Here is a 20,786-nt window from a genome sequence, read left to right as displayed (position 1 = left end):
AAGATGAGAAGACAGAGGTTCAGAAAGTTAGGTAAGATGCCCTACTGTCAGAAAATAGAGGAGTAGGGATGGGACATGAATCCATTCTGTCTGACTCTAAAGTTTAGACGATCCCAGGACACTGAGCTGTCTTTGCAGCATCCTTTCCAACCAAAGTAAATGGGAAGGGAGGAATGGGGCGAGGGGCTGTAAGACTAGACACAGAGACCAGGTGGATCCCACAGCAATCCAGGGAGTGGTGAAGGTGGGGCTGGATAAAGCAGATCTGAGGCAAAGAGAACCAGTAGGAACTGAACATTGAATGCATTTTTGGGCATGGGGTAAAAGAAAACCTCAGGTGGCTGGCTTGAGGCCTGGGCAGATGGTGACATCATTTACCCTGGGGACAGGTTTGTGCAGGGGAGGACAGAGGTCCTGGGTGCCAGGCACTCCTGGGGTAGGCATGGAGGAGACTCTGGAGGTTTGGAGAGAGGTCTGGACTGCTGGCTGTTGGCAGAAAAAGCTTTCTTATTATTGAGCAGATACATAGCAAACTCTGGCTGAAGTGATGGTCCATCTGCTCTGATCTGTGACTGTTGGCTTTGCCAGTTGGACCTCCTTTGTCCTCAAGCTCATGCCCTCAACAGTCCCTCCACTCTTGTATCCTTTGTTTTCTTTCCTGAGGATAATCTCCAGCATGCCTGCTGGGTCAGAAGGAAGGTGGATGAAAATAGAGTTTTGTTAAAAGGATTTTTACTACCTCATGGTTTAAGGAGAAAAAGATAATTCACGAAGCCCTAGTTCATTCAAGGAATGATACTAAATCCCCAAGGCATTGCCTTACACATTCTAAATCAGAGCTTGGCTTCTAAAATGGGAACCTACAATCTCTTTGCAAAGAAAAAAAAAGTTAAGTATGATTTATCACTTCAATCTTGCAGTCTATGCAATGCAGACATTTCATTCTTGGGAATGAATAGTCCTGTTTGCCTGGGAGCAGAGTGTAAACGTTTGATTCGTGACCAGACAACTTGACTTTTAATGGCCTGCAGCCGACTAACATAAGCACAAAAACGTACGACCACCACCAGGCAGTTAAAACTTCACTCCTGAGTCATATTTCTCTGGAGCTATTATTTCCATCTAATAAGTTCAGAACAATTTTCTAAGATAAGGCTGTGGGACCTGCACAATGGGGTGTCGTTAAATTTTAAATTCTAGACACTCAAATGATAATCTCAAGAAGAACCCAATATACTGTTCTTTGCAAAGTAAATATAGGTCCTCCTTGTCTTCATCAGCAAGATAGTTAACATGGACTGTCAGTTGAGGGCAAGGGACCACGCCAGTAACAAATCCTAGGTAGGTTCTGACTGGCAGGGTTTGCTGTATCTTGATAGAATGGGGCTTCACCTGACAAACACCACCTCATTCTGCTGTACCTAACCAGGCTGTTTAGGTAGCATTTACAACTCCAGCCAGTGAGCTCAGCATAGTGAGTCTTCCTCAAGGATGGAGAAAATTCAGATGTACAAGAACCTAATTGTCTGAACGAATCTAAGGAGCCAGGAACCAGGCCTGAACTCTGCCTGGGAAAAGCCCGAGAATCAGCTGGAAGCAGACCACAGATGAACAATGAAAGCCGACCTTGGGTGTGAGCTAGGGAAGCTGCCAGACTCCGGCCGTCACCCACATCTGCTACGGGGCCCACTGGGCGTTGTACCAGGAAGGGCAGCTGAGCGATCCAGGTCAACCCCAGTGGCAAATGGGACCAGGAAACAGGGTCTAGATGGAGGCTTTTGATGGTTCTTTTCTCTTCAGGGACTTTGGAGAAAGTGGAAGAGGAGAAAGCTGATTTCACTGAGGAGGAACCATGTTCAGGCAAAAGCCAGAGGAGTCACACCAGGGAAATGGATAGACCTGAGATGTGAAAAGGACTTCCCAGGTGGCGCTAGTGATAAAGAACCCGCCTGCCAATGCAGGAGATGTCAGAGATGAGTTTGATGCCTGGGGTCGGGGAAGATCCCCTGGAGAAGGGAATGGCAACTCAATCCAGCATTCTTGCCTGGAGAATCCCATGGAAGAGGAGCCTGGTGGGCTTACGGTCCCTAGAGTCTCAAAGAGTCAGACACAACTGAAGTGACTTAGCGCACATGAGATGCGGGAAAGCTCAGAGGGCTCCAGGGTGCAGACAAAGGGTTCCAGAGCCTTCTGCAGGGAGGACCAGTGACACAGCACGTGGACAGTGGAGTCCACCGTCAAATGGAGGCTATTTTCCTAATGCTCTGACATATAAATGGTTTTCTGTGCTAGTTTTCCTCTCCATGCTCTTCAGAAGAGGAAAGAACCCATCTCTAAGGGCCCGTGTGGCTGCAAAAGCAGCCCCTCGTATCCCGCTCCAGGGCTGGAAAACACCAAGTGCTTGTCCTGAGAGCGCTTGTGGCTTGGGTCACGAATAGAGGGAAGGAGTGAAGTCTTTTCTTTGAGACAACCTGGGGAACACGGCGTTACGTAGACTGTACTGACGGCCAGTTTCTGAGTATGTACCGTTACTGTGCTATATGCTTTATGATGAACCTTATTCACTTCATCCTCACAAATGCCTTCAGGGGAAAAGATCATTATTATCCTTTTATCAGTAAGGAAACCTGGGAAACACGATGTTTGTACATTGCTTAAAATCGCACAGCAAGGAGGATGTGGACACAGTACGGACTCCAGCCACACTACCCCTGAAACATGAGACTGTGTTCCAGAGAAAGGTTTAGATCTCAAGAGCGCCCTGAGGCTCACCTGTCTCTCTGTTTCAGTGACCATGAGGTGGGATGGTTCAGAAACAGAAGAACCTCTAGGTGCGAGCCAGGGGGAGCTACCAGTCTCTGGCAGGGATAAATAGAGTTTTAGCCTGATTTGTCAGTCAGTGTTAATTTGGGCAGCAAGTACATTTTTGGTTCCCTATTAGACCCCACAGGATGCCAAGTGCATCTGATGCTCAGCCTTCATGAAAACTCCCGGTAGCAGCTCTACTGATGATGTACTAACCACACTTCTCAAGGTGTGGTCCCTGGGCCAGCAGCGTCAGCACCACCTGCAGACCAGTTAGAAACTCGGATTTTCAAGCTCCCCCCCCCAAGATGCGCTGACTCATGCTGAGTCAGAAACTTCCAGAATAAGGCCCAGCAATCTGCATCAACCAGCCCCGCACATGCACATTTGAGAATCACTGCTCTAAGGCCCTTGGAGGCAGCGCACATTGAATTATTTTCTTTCACGTACATCACCACTGACTTTAAATCTTTCATTCTTCTTTTTCCTTTAAAAATATTTTTACCTCATTTCCAAATCTTCATTCTCTTGTGGTACAAATTTGTACAAGGCAACATAGGTGTTCATCGGTAATGGGTCTTTGGAAAGAGGTCCCTGAAAGAGAAATATAAAAAAAATGAGAGGAGGAAGGAGGAATAAATGGAGCAAAGGAAGAAGACAGGAAATGGAGAAGTTGAATGTAATTCTAGCATAATCTTTTGCGTTAAAATATCTAACCATTATTATTTTGTTCTGAACATAGGTTTATTTTTAATTTCCTAGCTGAGTTTGATTTCCTTACAAACTACTTGAAAACATTTATGTGGAACTTTTTGTCAGAAATACTACAGTTTTCTTCAAATCACTTTTTTCCTTTGATTTAGTTGTTCATGAAAGGTGATACAGACTTGAGTCCAAGCAAGAGAATATTCTCTCTATAGAGAGGAGGCAGGTGGCGAGTAGTAAACAACTTCTAGTCCCTAAAATGGACAATTTTGTATCTAGTATATCAAAGGGATCTGGGTGTATTCATCCAGAAATAAGTTTGTTCATGCTGTGGAAAAATGAAAAATGTTCGCCTGAGGCTGATTTGATTTGTTATGGTATCACCATCCACTGACTATGAAACTGCAATAATGATAATAAAAGCTACCCTTTTTTGATAGCTTGCTATGTGAGAGGCATGATGGTATATGGATTAGCATATATATGCAAAGCTAACAACAGCCTTGTGAGGTCGATTTTATTGTGTCCCTAATTTGTAAACTATATAAGAGTTTTACAGGTATTATATAAACATAAGCTGTTATTAGCTACACAAGTATTATAGCTACATAATTGTTTCTGCTTTATAATATACATGATAAATTAAAATTATACAACATGTAATATTTATAGTGTATTATTTTATATGTATGCAGATATATGATATATAACTACACACAAAAATATAATAATATAATGAATAGATGCCATATCTAGAAAACATAAACAAAAGCTGTGCATAATTATATTCTTTCTGTGATTCAGTTTGCTGCCCAAAGCTCAAGTACTTTATGCAGTATTATTCCATCCTAATTATATATGTAAATTAACATAAAATATAATACTTAAAAGTTGAAAGTGAAGTTGCTCAGTCGTGTCCGACTCTTTGCGACCCTATGGACTGTAGCCCACCAGGCTCCTCCGTCCATGGGATTCTCCAGGCAAGAGTACTGGAGTGGGGTGCCATTTCCTTCTCCAGGGAATCTTCCTGACCCAGGGATGGAACCCAGGTCTCCCGCATCGCAGGCAGACGCTTTAACCTCTGAGCCACCAGGGAAGCCCACTATGAAATATAGTCATAATATATAATTTACATACTGTAGGGCACATATCAGCTTGTAGATAGCACACATAACAGAAACAAAAGCACCCAGTACAATACTTATCCTCTGTACCTTGGCTGCATTGGTATTTGTTTCGCTCAGGGCTGCCTATGCTATATACTCCATGGTACCTTATTCTCTAAAAGTGCTAGTCTGGGCCCCACTAAATTGATTTCATGACCCACTTGGGGGGTGACCCACAGAATAATCTAAGGACCCTGTCTGGCCAGTCTTCTGAGATGTCCATAAATACCTGGTGGTTTATGTTCTTTGCTTGGTCTCTGAAATCGTCGGTGCCATTTTCTGGATACGTGAACACTGAAAGAGACCAGAAAAAGGAGGAGATTTATGAGCCCAGTCACCACATTTGGGAAACACGCTTGAAAAACGTAGCTTTATTTATTCCCTGAACCACAGTTTCGACTCAGTTTCTCCCCGCCTTTCCTTATCCTCAGCGACCCAGCTCGCGTGTCATGCTCCATCTGTTGCCCTCTGCACCCCCTGCAGGGTCCGCACCACACTCTCTGCACAGCCACACCCTCGTCCACGCCTCCGGGCCAGCACACATCTTCCTGCATTGCTTGGCCTCATTTGGCAGTGCCCTTCTCAGGAGCAGAAACCATGTCATTCATATTTGTTAAATGTATCCAGTCGTTTGTTAAGGGGATGGTAGCGACTTCACTTTCACTTTTCACTTTCATGCACTGAAGAAGGAAATGGCAACCCACTCCAATGTTCTTGCCTGGAGAATCCTAGGGATGGGGGAGCCTGGTGGGCTGTGGGGTCACAGAGAGTCAGACACGACTGAAGCAACTTAACAGCAACAGCAGCAGCAGCAGCAGCAGCAGGGTAGGTGAGGTATGGCACAATTTAACTGTATTTGAATACACTTTTCTAAATACCAGACTCTTTGATCTCTATTCAATATCTTCATGCTAGTTTCCTGATGATCTCTGTATTCTACTTGCAGATTAAGGTTTTAAACTTCAAAATACTTCCTCGATCTCTTATTTGGCAGTGCATTGGGGGCTATAATGGAGAAAAAAATTAAACAGTGGTATCTCATTTAGTATGTTCTTAAAATACATAATTATCTACCTTTTGCATTTTAGCAGCCATTCTGTGACCTCTGATGAAGAAAAACGCTTCTTAAGATGGGTAGGAGTTGTCACTGTCTACACACACAGCTGTGGAAGGTCCCTGATGGGTTGATGGGTATTGAGGGGCTCTGCTTTAGCTAGTTCAACCATCTAACCCAGGAGACCAACATCATGTATCTTTCTTAAACAAAAATAAAAGATGGCACGTTTCCAAGTCTATACGATAGGGCCCATAGTGTTGAAATCAACCTACCTTGTAGAAGCTTTGATAATCAAAAATAATACATTGCTGTTTTAGTCTTCCCTTTGGGTCTCCTTCAGAGGGTCAAGGAAACCAGCAGAGGAAGAGAAACACATCACAGAAAGCTCTGTACCCTCTGTCAGTTAGCCCTGACAATCTCCACTGTCCTGCAAATGGACTCAGTAACCGTGATGAAGGAGACACACTTCCGAACAAGAGCCCCTGTAAATGTACCAATGCTCAGTAAACACCTGTTGTCCATGGTTTATGGTTCCAGGGATCTTCCCTGGCGGCTCAGATAGTAAAGCATCTGCCTACAATGCGGGAGACCTGGGTTCAATCCCTGGGTCGGGAAGATCCCCTGGAGAAGGAAATAGCAACCCACTCCAGTATTCTTGCCTGGAGAATCCCATGGACGGAGGAACCTGGCTAGGCTACAGTCCATGGGGTCGCAGAGATTCAGACACGACTGAGCGGCTTCACTCACTCACTATGGTTCCAGAGCCTGTAGACGCAGCTCCATTATTCCTAGGAAGTCAATATGCAGTCACGGGAGGAGCTCCGCTTTGTAGGAAAATGGAAGATGAAGGGCCGATGCTTACAGACCTTGTCTGCCTGAATATTTGGCTATGCAACTTCCTGGTTTAAAAAGAGTAGAGACCAGCAATACTTTTCTCTGTTTTAAGTGATTGCTTGAAATCTTGGCATAATACTTGATTCTATAAATATAAAACTGGACACATTTAACGAATATTGAGTAGTTGAATGGAAACATAACAAGACCGTCTTCTTAGAAAATTATTGATTGAGACTAAAATTGAGACTACACAAGATGCAATATTGTTTGATTTTGCAGTTTTGTAACTTCACGTTATCTTAGCTTTTCAGGGCCTATCCATTAGCCACCACAACAATGGGCATCACTTTTTGAACTATGCTGACCATTATTTGAAGTGACTCCAAATGTGTTTTAAGTCAAATGGTTACAGGCAGAAATGGAACACTGCAAAAATGATTTTTAAAAAAACCCATTCCTTCTGGCTATTTCTAAGATGTTGATTTGAGGGGAAAGGTATAAAGAAAGGTATAAAGAATATTTTTGGGGGGTACTATTTTACCAAAATAATGTATCAGATACTTTTTTATGTTTGGTACTTTCAATTCATTTTATGAAAAATAATTTGGCTGTTGATGGAAACATACACAATCTGTGTTAATTCTGCAGGGATGTTTTGTAATGCTACAGATGCAAAATCAACCTTCAGATTTTGCTAGTCCCCCTGTAGCTTTCTTCTCTTCCTTTTCTACGTTCTGTCTTTCTCTTTTACTTCGCGGTCCTGGGAGGCCCATGTCTCCAACAAGCCGATGATGTGGACTTTCAGCTTTAACCTGATCATGTACAAGTGACATTATCAGCTTATTGACACTGACTCACCTTGTATCCCTGGAATAAATTCAACGTGGCGATTATGCACTGCCTTTCTAAAATACATTACTGGATTCAGTGTACTGAGGTGATTTTGTTTCAGATTTCTGCACCCATATTCAAGAGGGGGATGAGCCAGCGATTTTCTTTCTCATGCTGTATTCCTTTGGTTTTGAGGTCAGTATTATACCAGCCCCATAAACTAAGTTAGAGAATGCTGCTGGCTGGCACTTTCTGTTGTCCTGAAAGAGCTTAGCTAATCTGGAAATTTTATCTTCCTTAAATGTTTGGTCATGTTTACTTATAAAGTTGTCTGGGCCTGGCATTTTTGTTGTGAAAAAACTTAACATATTGATTCTGTTTCTATCATAATTGGAAGCCAAGTCAAGTTCTCTAATTACTGATTCCTCTTGAGTCATACTTTGGTCACTGATAACTTTCTTGGCAGCTGTCCATTTGAAGTTTTAAATCTGCTGGTGTGAAGTTGGTCATAAGATGCTTTCCGGTCAAACTTTGTTGACATTCCTCCTTTTAAAATTATTACTTTTGTTTCATCTTTCTCTCTTACTCTTGAAATTATCAATTGTAAATTCTACTTTTTTAAAGAACGGTTTTTAGAATTTACTGAGCTACCTGTGTTGCATAATAATTCCTTGTCTTTATTACTGCTTCCTTACCTATTCTTTTTCCTTTTACTGACTTCTTCTGTTTTTTAATTTCTTTTTTTTTTACTGACTTCTTGAATATGATGCTTAGATGATTACTTTTCAGCTTTTATTTTTTAATGGAATAATTTTAGAGCTAAATACTCTAGGCACAACTTTAGCTGCATCCCACAAGTTGTGATAGGGATGTGTTCTTAAAAATTATTTATTTATGGTTGTGTTGGGTCTTCTTTGCTGCATGAAGGCTTTCTCTAGTTGCAGCAAGTGGGGGCTAATTTCTAGTTGTGGTTCACAGGTTTCTGGTAGCAATGGCTTGTCTTTTTGCGGAGCAATGCCTCTAAGGCACGCAGACGCCAGTATTTTGTGGTGTGTGGGCTCAGTAGATGCAGCTCAAGGGATCTAGAGCTTGGGCTCAGTAGTTTTGGCTCATGGGCTTAGCTGCTCCACAGCATATGGGATCTTCCAAGATCAGGGATCAAACCTGTGTTTCCTGCATTGGCAGGCAAATTCTTAACCACTGGACCACTAGGGAAGTCCGGTAGTGTTTTCATTATTGTTTAGTTTTAAATATATTTCAATTTTCATTATGAATTCTTTGACATATCAGCTTTCAAAAAGTATGTCTTTAATTTCCTAAAGTGTGGGTTTTCCTAGTTATAATTTGGATATTCGTTTCTATCTTGTTTGCATTGTAGTTAGAAAGATGTGTTCTATATCATATTAATTCTGTGAAATTTGTGAAGTGTGCATTATAGTCTAGTAGGTAAGCAATAGTTCCATGTGTTCTTAGAAAGAATGCGAATTCCTCATTTGTTAGATGAAGCGTCCTTTTTAATTTTAATTTTTTACTATTTTTAATTGAAGGACAGCTGGTTTATAATGCTGTGCTAGTCTCAGGCGTACAGCCAGGTGATTTAGGACACATTTGTATGTATGTGTGCTGTGCCAATTTGCTTTAGCCATGTCCAACATTTTGCAACCCTATGGACAGTAGCCTGCCAGGCTCCTCTGTCCATGGGATTCTCTAGGCAAGAATACTGGAGTGGGTTGCCATGTCCTCCTCCAGGGGATCTTTCCGACCCAGGGATCAAACCCATGTCTCTTACGACTTCTACATTGACAGGCAGGTTCTTTACGACCAGCGCTGCCTGGGAAGCCACTTTGTAATATAGTAATATATTCATTCTTTTGGAGTGTTCTTTTAAAGTTAAATGCAGAGTGAAGTAAGCCAGAAAGAAAACACCAATACAGTATACTAAAGCATATATATGGAATTTAGAAAGATGGTAATGATAACTCTATATGCGAGACAGCAAAAGAGACACAGATGTGTACAACAGTCTTTTGGACACTGTGGGAGAGGGCAAGGGTGGGATGATTTGGGAGAATGGCATTGAAACATGTAAATTATCATGTGTGAAATGAATTGCCAGTCCAGGATCGATGCATGAGACAGGGTGCTCGGGGCTGGTGCACTGGGATGACCCTGAGGGATGGGATGGGGAGGGAGGTGGGAGGGGGTTTCAGGATGGTGAACAGATGTATACCCATGGCTGACTCATGTCAGTGTATGGCAAAACCACTACAATATTGTAAAGTAATTAGCCTCCAATTAAAATAAGTAAATTTATATTAAAAAAAGAAATCAAGAGAGAAAAAAAGTTAATTAGGTTAGGATAGTCAAGTACGTCCTCAGATCCTCCATGTCTATACTGAATCTCTTTGTCTATCTGATTTGCCAATGACCAAGAGGTGTGTTAAAATCTCTGATTATGAAGTGCAATGCCAATTTCCTAATAGTTCTGTCAATTACTCCTTTACTTTTTGTCATCTTGAGGCTATGTATTAGATAGATGCTTTACCCTTTGCTTATGACCTTGCTTCCAGGGGAGATTAGGCAGTTAAGGCAAAAGCAAAGACCAATCATTCTGCCCCTGTCAATTTCTGAGGCACCAAGGAATAATGTTGAAAACAACAACCAGAAATCCGCAGACCTGCCCAAGAGATTCATAACATAAGAGAGAAAGCAGAGACTATATTTTTATCAGTAAAGAGATGAATATGAATTGTACTTCTTCTGAGGTGGCCTTGGAAATATTCTTCAAGAATTTTGACACAACACCTGGCTGGCAGAAATCATACCTGTGTGCCCTGTGTACTTTTCAGAACGCACATGAAGCAAGTAATACAGAACGGGAAGCTCTCGTTGCCAAAACTGTGAGAAGGTGAGTGGGAGCTTGGGCTGTATGTAAGCAAAGTGTTTTCTCTATATTGTTTCTCAAACTGCACAGGCAGAGCATTAGATCCAAATCAAAGGAACATGTTTTGAAGCAAACTGCTGCATAATTACTCACCCTCGCTTCTAAGAGGGCATGTGAAGAAAGCTACCGCTGATCAAAGGAATATTTAATAGATCTCTAAAGCGTTTTAGAGGTTTACCCTTTGCTAAGTTCTTTCAACAGATTTCTTTGAATAAGACTATGAAAACGCCCCTTAATGTGAAAAAGAGACAGCAGATAATCAACTTGTGTTCTTGGGTGTATTACTCAGTGTCTCAATTTCCTTAATCTAACTGGTATTTGTTGTGTATGTATGTCCATGTATCCTTGGGTGTGTATGTTGGAGGAGAGGGTGTTGGACTAAATGGTCTCTAATCTTGCTTCTCAAATATTAACAAAAATGTGAACCACAGATTCATCTGCAAATTCTGATTTTGCAGGGCTGGGGCAGCCTGAGAGTCTGCATTTCTCATGGGCTCTCAGGTTCTGCCCAGGTTGCTGGTCCATGGGCCACACGTGAAGTAGTGAGGCTCCAGATTGTATCTTCAACACTCTGTGACCTTATAATGACTTCAGTAATAGCAATAGTGCTTCAGGGTGATGATCCTTAAATACGGCTGTTCATAATCTAAAACTCTAAGAAGACCCCCTTTAACAAAAAATAATGCGTGGTTGTGCTGTCTTTGCTGCTGCATGCAGGCTTTCTCTAACTGTAGCAAGCGGGGGCTACTCTTCATGGCTGTGCATGGGCTCCTCATTGCTGTGGCTTCTCTTGTTGTGACACTTGGGCCCTAGAGAGCTCGGGCTACAGCAGCTGCGGCACATGGACTCCGGAACACGAGCTCAGTGGCTGTGGTGCATGGCTTAGTTGCTCCATGGTATGTGGGATCTTCCTGGACCAGGGATTGAACCCATGTTCCCTGCATTGACTGGACTACCAGGGAAGTCCCTAGAAGACCACTTTTTGAGTAAAGAAATCCCCAGGGCAAATAGAGACCTCATCTACTGAGGAATGGCTGACAGCATCCATCAAGCTGGTTCAGGCTGGTGGAGGCAGAGAGGGAAGTGGTGGGCACAGGGTGGGTGTGATTCTGAAGACCAGCAGATAAAATCTGCCAACAGACTGGACAGGAGGTGTGAGAAGAAGAGTGTCAAGGATGATACCAAAAGCCTTCGCCTGATAATCTAGCAGAATGACTTTCCTACAAGTGAGTAGGAACAACGAAGAAGAGCCAGTTTCAGTGGTGGGTGGATGGGGAGGCAAGTGAGGGACTCAAGAGTCCACCTGGGTGCATTAGCTTGAAGATGCCTATCCTCCATTCACATGGCCATGTCCAGTAGGATACAGGCATCAGAGGCAGCCAAGAGGCCTAATGCTAGGAATGAAGCTTCAGAGTCTTCAGTGAATGGGTAGTATTTACATTCATTATCTCATTTAAAGATCACGAGGCTTTATGGATTTGGTGTTATTAGCATCGTCATTTTAGAGGTGAAGCGACTAAAGCAGAGAGAGGTGAGGTCTCTTGAAGGCCACATGATCACTAGTGAAGCCCAGCCTTCACTTTCAGAGCAGGCAGGGGCCCAGGGCCAAACACACCCAGTGCAGTTAGTGGTGAGAGGCCACCTGCGGTTTGGCGAGAAGTGTCTGGGGCGGGTGTCAGTTGCTCAGTCGTGTCCCATTCTTTGTGTCCAGCTCTCAGGCTCCTCTGTCCATGGGATTCTCCAGGCAAGAATACTGGAGTGGGTTGCCATTTCCTTCTCCAGGGGATCTTCCTAACCCAGGGACTGAACCCGGGTCTCTTGCATTGTAGGCAGATTCTTCACTGTTTGAGTCACCAGGGGAGCCCACTGTCAGGGGCAGGAGATGGGCAGAATCAGACTCAGGGGAAGACCAGCTGACCAGACCTGAAGCACTGAGATGCAGCTCTGGCTTATATTCGAGCCTCTGTTGAATTTGGTCCTGAGATTCTGATGAACTCCAGGGCTGCTGGCCCAAATTCAGTTGCTGGATCTGCAGTGCTGGACAGACCTAGGCTGGGTGCGTGCAGGGTTATGGCTCTGCCTTGAGGGCCCCGGCAGCTGGCGCTCTCTGGTCTGTCTCCCTCACGGCACTGCTAAGTGCTCCCTGGGTATCTGCATGGATCCCAAAGTACAGGTTTCCCCATGTGATGCCAAGGCTTCTTACTCTTGCGGTGTGCTTTAGCAGCCTATTTACAGGCTTGGCAACAGGGGCACCCTGATGGATGCTGACAGTTATTTAGGAAGGAGGGTCATCACAGAGGCACCGTCCTAACTGGAGAAGAGACATGAGTGAATTCCTAGAGCTAAAGAAGTGGAAATGGAACCTCATTGTATGACAGCTGCTGACATCGCAGCTACAGGGTATTTGATGTAGAAGTTCTGTTTCCAGTCTGGAAAAGGCAGGGACAACCAGGCAAGTGGAAAATCTGTCCAAGGCAGCATTCTCCAGTGCTTCCCACATGGGGATTAGAGCTGTGAGGGGTAACTTCTGCCAGGAGAAGGCATTCAGCCCAAAGTAACAACACAGGTCAGGGCCTGCAACATTGCTGGGTTATGAATGACCTGAGCACAGCTCTGTGACATATGTAGTTTTGCCGGTGGTAGAAAACACTTCATAATTTTTTTTTTTTTGATAAATGAGAGGAAGTTAAGTAGTTGTTGACAACAAAGAGGCTCATCAAGATTCAAGTATTAGGTGCTGGTTATGTTTTTTTAAGCTAACATTCTTTCTCAATGTTAGCAAGCGGTAGCATGTAGTTAGTATTTAACAAGTATTCTAGGAATTATTTTTAAAAGGGCTTATGCTATTAGAAAACTAAATGATATTAATATAGAATATCTGTCTCGATTGTACAGATCAATTTTTGAATCTTAGTCATCTCTGCTGTGGAGGAGCCCAGGGGAGGCCCACACTCCTCAGCACCACCCCTCACTTGAGCAGGCACATCACTGTGAGTACTTCTGATGTTTTCTCTCTGGATGCCCTATTCATCCAGTGTAGGTCAGTAGGGGAAGTGACATGTTAACAAAAAGCTCTGGAAGGACCTCCATGTCCTTATAGCATGAGAACTCAGGAGCCAGAGCTCAGGGAATGTTATAACTGAATTCCTGAAATCCACCAAAATTTATCTGTTCCCTTCCATGTTATCAAACACTGTCCAGTCTGAATCCCAGAGGTGGCTGAGAAAGAGAGGGGCCTGGAGGTCACGTGAGCCTACCCGCTGACCTGGATGATGGATGAGATTCCCGTTTGCACTGGACGGTGGTGCCTGATCCCCGACTTACCACTGTTGCTCCGCTTCCGCAGGTCATACCCGTCTCCTGGCCCGTCAGCCTCTTCGGGAACCTCCACGAGATCTGAAGTCTTGAAAAGAGAGTATAGCAGTGAATGAGCAATGTCATTTCAGTGACTCAGTGAGTAGAGACTGTGATACCAGTAGAGGAGCTAAGGTGGAATATGCAAGACACTGTCTTAAGCATCTCATCATTGCTCTCTTGTCTGTTTGGCTAACTTCTGAGAGGCTGTGGACTCCCTCTTGGGCGTTGTCCCTTCCTCCTGGTGTCCGGGGCAGGCTCAGGGGCTGGCACAAGAAAGGAGCTCAGTGGCAGGTGAATGTGTGCCTACATGCACTGGCCACAATTAGGCTGCTTCCCAGGAACAGACGACAGAGAGAAATCAGAATTCCTGCCCACATCCTGTTACTTAAAATGTTCAGTAGAACTATAGCTCTTTCTAGGTGAGTGCTGAACATTAATTCTGGAGAACAAGATGCACTTTTGAGGTTGCATTGCTTAGGTACGAGTTAAAGCCTGTTTCCATTGCTGCAAAAGGTAATTGTTTCAGTAACATCAATACTTTTTCTGCCCTTTCTTATGTATAGGAAGAGTTATAGTCATTGTGGGGCTTCCCTGGTGGCTCAGACGGTAAAGAATCTGCCTGCAGTGTGGGAGATCTGGGTTTGATCCCTGGGTCGGGAAGATCCCCTGCAGAAGAAAATGGTTACTCACTCCAGTATTCTCACGTGGAGAATCCCTTGGACAGAGAAGCCTGGCAAGCTAGAGTCCATGGGGTCGCAAAGAGTTGGACATGACTGGGAGACCTACACTTTCACTTTTTTTCCCATAGTCATTATTTAGGTTACAGAAATAACAATAATAATAAAGCAGCACTCTAAATAGCTAATTGTAACCAATCACCTATTGCGTGCTGTTTAAAGTACTTTATATCAGTCGTCTTATTTATGCTTCACAATAATTCTACGATAAACCTATTTTTCAGATAGGGATCTGAAGCCCAGAGAGAACTAGACTTGAGGGCTCAGAGTTCCTAAGTGGTAGAGCAGGGGTTAGACCTCTATTGTCTCCAGAGTCCATGCTCTTTTTTAAAATAGAGTCGATCTACAATATTATGTTAGTTTCAGGTATATAACACAAAACGTCAGTATTTTCTGCAGATTATACTCCATTAAAGGTTATTTCAAGACAATGGTTACAATTCCCTGTGCTATACAGCATATCCTAACTGCTTGTCTACTTTGTAATTGTTTGTATCTGTCGATCCCATAGGCCTAATTTGCCCCTCTCCCCTTTGGGAACTATAAATTTCCTTTTATAATCTGTGAGTCTGTTTCTGTTTAAACGCACATTCATTTGTATCTTTTTTAGATTGCACATATAAGTTATATCATACAGCATTGGTGGGTCTCTGACTAATTTCACTAAGCATAACATCCTCTAGATTCATCTCCTAAGCACTGGGAGAGGCTTATTTTTGCTTATTTTCTTATTATTTTTTGGCCATAATACACGGCTTGTGTGAGCTTAGTTCCCCAACCAAGGATCAAACCTGCGCCCTCTGCAGTAGAAGCATGGAGTCCTAACCACTGAACCACCAAAAAAGCCTCTCACCTCTCTAAAAGAGGAATTCAGGGGGCCTTAGCGGAGAGTCACATACTTTTAAAACAATTTACATCTTATTAGAGAGGGACGCGTCGGCCTTCCTAGCTCTTCTCATCAGCTCTAAAGTCCCATAATGCTGCCTTTCTGAGACGGATTTCTTGTTACAGTTTAGCTTTAAGATCTGTTTCAGCCATTCTTCCTTTCATGACACATCAGAAAGAAGAAAAAAATAAATGTCACAGGTCTCTAAGTCACTTGGACCCTTTTCCTCTGAAGCTCACTGTTTCTGAACAAAAGTTGCTATTATGATGTTAATTTAAACTCACAAAACTGAAGGTCATTCCTAAATGAGCTAACCAACTCCTAGAAAGTTTTTGAATTTGGTTTCTGCTGGCTTTCCCAAAGCCATCAAGCCTTTTATATTCTACAGCGTTTGAAAGCACATGAGAGGAAACCTAATAATTTAGAAACAGCCAGGCAGCCACTTCCCGACAATGTAAAGCAAATGCCTCTATAGCCCTGGAAGAAAAGAAACCTTTGCTACGTGGGAATATGTTCCCTTCAGGACATAACAACACTGCCAGAATGGCAAGAGGCTGAAGTTCATTACTACTGACCCTGCAGGAAGGAAGCAAAGTCATTTTAAAGTAGCGATCAATTGTTTCTGTTTGCTTCCACCAAGGCAAGTTGGGCTCCAGGGAAAGAGTGAAGTGACAGATATTTAAGCACAATTTGATTTGTCTTTGTCTCCCTGCAGCTCTCAGAATGATGCCTTCACAGAACAAAATTCCAGGAAATATTTACTGGTGGAACCAGTGCCAGGAAATATAAGCGGACCATGATGAACCAACAAGTTATTGACATACAGCAAACTATGCTTTTTTGCCCCTAAAGCCAGTCTGTAGGGTCAAGACAGACACGAAAGGAGACTGGACATCCCTCAAATGTGCCTGTGATGTTCCTTTTGCTCCAAACACCAGTCATAAATGCAGAGATGATGTTCACTGCCTCCCGCTGAGTGCTCCCTGAGATGTCCAACTAGTTAGTGGAGCTAGTTCTAGCAGAGCTCAGAACTGCAGGAGTGGACATTGCTGCTGATGTGGCCAGGTCAGACCTATCTCTGAGGTGCCTTCTCTCTGCTACAGAGCTGGGTGGCATCTTGGGGCATTCACAGAAATTCTGGTTAGGACAGCCAGAGAGGACGATGATACCAGGTCACAGAGGTGCACAGAACACTCATTTTTAGGTCAGCCCAAACGAAGGGGCATCCCTGGTGGCTCAGATGGTAGTAAAGAATCTGCCTGCAATTCAGTCCCGGGGTGGGGAAGATCCCCTGGAGAAGGGCATGGCAACTCACTCCAGTATTCTTGCCTGGAGAATTCCATGGACACAGGAGACTGGAGGGCTACAGTCTATGGGGTCACAAAGGGTCGGACACGACTGAGCGACTTCACTACTATACTAGTAAGCCTGGGAGAGGGGCTGGGGGATGGTGATGTGTCCGGTGGAGGCAAACACCCCATGCCTCTGGGGAGGGCAGTGTTTATGTGAAAGAAGTCAAAGGGTGGATCTTGCCTTAAAGAGAAAGGACTGAGGACATGTGAAAAAGGGCTGTATTCTTGAACTGGGATGTCGCTGGAAGGAGAACTGGACACAGCTGGGACATTCCAGCTTCTGCGCCTTGTCTGGGTTGAACCTTTCTGCGTGTTGGCAGATACGCTGTCTAATGGAGGGAGGGGGAGAGGTACACGGGGCAGAGTCAGGATTGTGAGGCCAAGAGTGTGGTCTCTGAGGCTCTCTGGGGACCTGCCACAGGAAGTTACCCTTCAGTGCCCCAAGGCACTTGGAGCCCCCTCCGGAGGCTGCGTGACTCCCGCGGACGCCCCTCCTGATGCGCTCTGAGCTGCTCCAGGTCTGCCCTGCCTGGGACCACGGCGGGTTCCGCGAGGGGGGAGGAGGCAATCACCGAGGTTCTGTGAGGCGAGTCGGAGCCGCTGCCTGAGCTGCTCTTCTTCGTCCTCTGGGCCAGCGAGGTGCCGAAGCGGAGGGTCTCATACACAGGGTCCACCTTATTGCCGCAGGCTGCGACAGAAGAGAGAGCTCGTCTGAGACAGCGTTTCCTCAAGTCACGGTCGGGGACACAGCCAACCACCGACCACACCTCCTGGGTTAACGATGCCAGAAGTAGGTTCTGCACAACGGACCCGCTCACGCCTGGGAGACCCCTGGGGAAGTGAGGCTTCCGTGGTCAAGTATCCTTGGGGGTGTGCACCTCCCCCCCATGACATGACGTGTGCTCCACCGCACCCAGCCGTCTCTGCTCCCGAACGTTCCCTGACTGGCTGGCTCTCCTCTTTGTTATCCATCGCCAGGGCTCCAATGCCAAGGTTCTTCCCAGAGACCGGCTTTATTTCCTCTAGTGAAAGGCTCTGCTTGCCAAGGTACAAAATCTCGTGACACAAAGGGGCAGGAGGAGGCAAGCGTTTGGAAAGAATGTCACATTACTAGGCCTCCTGAATGTCTAATTAAAAGCTTTCTAGTTTGTAAATTTCTAGGTTAAAACTTGTTCCCCTTGCCTCCACCAAAAGGCAAACATAAATGTAGAGATTTTCACAAAGAAAGAAAACATAGAAGAAAACTGAAAGATACTGCTGAAGAATACATTCAAGCCAGAAATATCCGTAAGACATTATTTGTCCTCATTAAAGAATAACTGATATTCAGTGAGTTCCTTCCACACATTGGTCTTATAATGTATCTCTGTTTATTTTCATATACAAAGAACTATGAAAAGCAGCCCGGGCTGTTCTCAGTGTATAGGGTGCAACAGGCTGAGTTACTTGCTCAGATACACAGCTGGCCAGTGGGGGAGCTGGGCTCTGACCCAGGTCTCGGGGAAGCCATGATTCACCTTGCTTCCACTCTGCCACGGTGCTGAGAGCTGGCACAGCACATCAGCAGGCGTTGGGACCTGGGTGTCTCTCAAGTTTCATCAGGGAAAGCAAAAAAACTTCAGGGGAATTTGGTCCACCTTCAGCTTCCCCTCCAGCAAAACAAACGACCATAACCCAGTTATCCACCAAATAAATGCACTCAGCCCTGCCCCTGCCACCCCTGCACTGCTGCTGTGGCCCTGGGACCCTGGAGGAGAGCAGCCATCAGCGTGGATGTTGCTGCTCAACCCCACTCAACCCAACAAGGTCTCAACTCACCAATGGGCATAACTTCTTTAATGCATCCAAACTGTTCATGAATGAGCAAGGGGGAGCTGTAGTAACGCCGAAACCCCTTTGGCTGGAGAGAGAGAATGGGAAAGAAAAGCGTTCAATGTCACTGCTGAGATGGAGACAACCACTGGAGAACTCTAAAAATGAAACCAGTTGGTTTCTCTAGGGACGCCTCCCTGTCGCCCTTTAAGATGCTGACATGGCCTGTAATTTCTCCCTGGTGGGGGCGGGGAGGTACAGCTGTCAATAAGCAAGCTCCACTCCCTCCAGAAAGCAGGCCCCCAGCCCTGCCCTCCCGTCCTGCCTCTGCTCTGCCCGCTGCCTGCTGCCGCCTCCTTTCCGCTGGGCTCATTATCCCCTAGGATACAAATGGACCCTCGTACATTATCTCACCATATGGTTTATTACACTCATTCAAAGGCCTGGGCATGGGCAAGCGGACCTCACAGGGAGACCTCAAGTCCCTTGTATGTCTGATGAGCTGTGTGTTCCAGATCCCGTTCTGTTTTCCTAACCTCTCATCCATGGTCTCTGCCCTGGCTTGTGGGAATCACTGTGGGAGGAGGAGGAGGAGGGGGGAGCAAGTGAGGCAGGGGTTTTGGAGAAGAGGATACTGCCAGTCAAGAGTACAGAGAGGAACTTACAGAGAGGAACTCTAAGAATCCTGGCTTTTTGTACCCCAGGGTCAAAAGGGAACTTCAGGGCCCTGCCCCTACAAGAATCCCAGAATCCTCTCCAACATTCCTGGCAAGCCTTCCTCCGGTGAACACTGCTGGGGACGTGGGTGGCAGGAACTCTCACTAACCCGGGACGGAGGACCTTAGTGACATTATCTCTGATTGTTAAGACGTGGAATCTACTGATGCGAGGTGCTTTCCCTGGAGCCGTAGAGGACAACAGAATTCTGTGTGACAGATCTTAAGTTTTTCTGAATCAGCTATCATGACCTAAGTATCTCTAGGGCAGACATTCTTGGTCCCTTCTAGTAACAGAATTCTTTGGCCACCCCAGTTTCAAATATTTTCGAAAGTGTTCTGGGTGGCTTTCTATCATTGTGTAGTACCAGCACGGAAGCCCACTCCTGAGATGGGACGATCAGCCAGCCCGGGCCAGGCCGAGGCTCCCTCTCTGGGTTTGGCCTGACGATCCATGATAGTAGTATAGATTTTTACTACTCCACTTCTGTGGGGTGGTTAATCTCCATCCCATTCTTGATATCCTCTGAGCTGTCAGCCCATTAAACTGGGACTGAGGAGGTTCCTGGGATGCTTGACTTCTACTTTCAAAACCTGGACAGTCCCGGGGTGTGGGACTTGGGTGCTAACACTGACAAAGTCCTGACCCGAGACAAGCTGTCCACTTTACTGAAGACCTGGAGTTTTTTCTACACACAGAACTTGCACCTCTTCAGTTGATAAAGCTCCTCCTTACTCAGTCCTACTAGGAAGCCAGGCTGACCAGCCAGAGATCTGGGGCGGGGTGGGGGGTGCTTCCTGGGGTCCAGTTCTCAGGGTGCTTCCAGGAAGAAGTTTGAATGGAGTGATTTCATGATTTCATCAGGCAGGCAAGTGCTCTGAGCAGGGTTCTGGGGTACACTCTGGGCACGAGCCCTTACCAGCTTGCCCATGCACCGCTGGGGTGCCACGCCATCCATGCACTTGTGGTGGATGCTCATCTTACAGGCTTTGCAGCGCAGTCCGTGCTTAGCATTTGTTCCTGTTGGATATATGGTGAGCTTTGGTTAGGACATGGGTCACACGGTAAAGCGTCTGTCTACAATGCGGGAGACCCGGGTTCAATCCCTGGGTTGGGAAGATCCCCTGGAGAAGGAAATGACAATCCACTCCAGTACTATTGCCTGGAAAATCCCATGGACAGAGGAGCCTGGTAGGCTACAGTCCATGGGGTTGCAAAGAGTTGGACATGACTGAGCGACTTTACTTTCCACTTTCACTTTTGGTTAGGACACAATGTACTTTTCCAGCTACTTGTATGAATTCTTTCCTGTGACTTGTACAAAGCTTTCAAAATGGGCAAAATATTACGGTAAATTCTTTTACCTTCTTCCCTATTTTCTATGCAAAGTATCAGCTCTGGTTTCCCTCCACTCCTTTCCTGTTCATTTCTCCAGGGAACCTCAATCTTCTCTGCTTTCATCTCTCATTCAGTTCAAACTCGCAAATCCCACTGTCTTGGCTCTTCCTATGAGTCACATTTCTGCTCTTTTATGTACCTCACTAGGTAGCCCAAGTCCAGACATTCTGTCCATTTACCTG

General features: G+C 45.2%; 1 protein-coding gene across 1 annotated transcript in view; it reads right to left on the bottom strand.

Annotated features, from left to right (window-relative positions):
- The window catches only part of STAC (SH3 and cysteine rich domain), a 116,063-nt gene that overhangs the window by 26,275 nt on the left and 69,002 nt on the right, over nt 1-20,786 (bottom strand). Inside the window, exons 3-8 of the mRNA XM_069561383.1 lie at nt 20,126-20,226; nt 18,496-18,577; nt 17,250-17,365; nt 13,670-13,748; nt 4,906-4,970; nt 3,311-3,399 (exon numbers count right to left, since the gene is read on the bottom strand). Of these exons, the coding sequence (XP_069417484.1) occupies nt 3,311-3,399; nt 4,906-4,970; nt 13,670-13,748; nt 17,250-17,365; nt 18,496-18,577; nt 20,126-20,226 (532 nt within the window). The remainder of the gene's footprint in view (nt 1-3,310; nt 3,400-4,905; nt 4,971-13,669; nt 13,749-17,249; nt 17,366-18,495; nt 18,578-20,125; nt 20,227-20,786) is intronic.

This window comes from Ovis canadensis, chromosome 19 (assembly GCF_042477335.2).
Source record: "Ovis canadensis isolate MfBH-ARS-UI-01 breed Bighorn chromosome 19, ARS-UI_OviCan_v2, whole genome shotgun sequence".
Lineage (NCBI taxonomy): Eukaryota > Metazoa > Chordata > Mammalia > Artiodactyla > Bovidae > Ovis > Ovis canadensis.
This window is presented reverse-complemented; position numbering and strand designations above follow the sequence as displayed.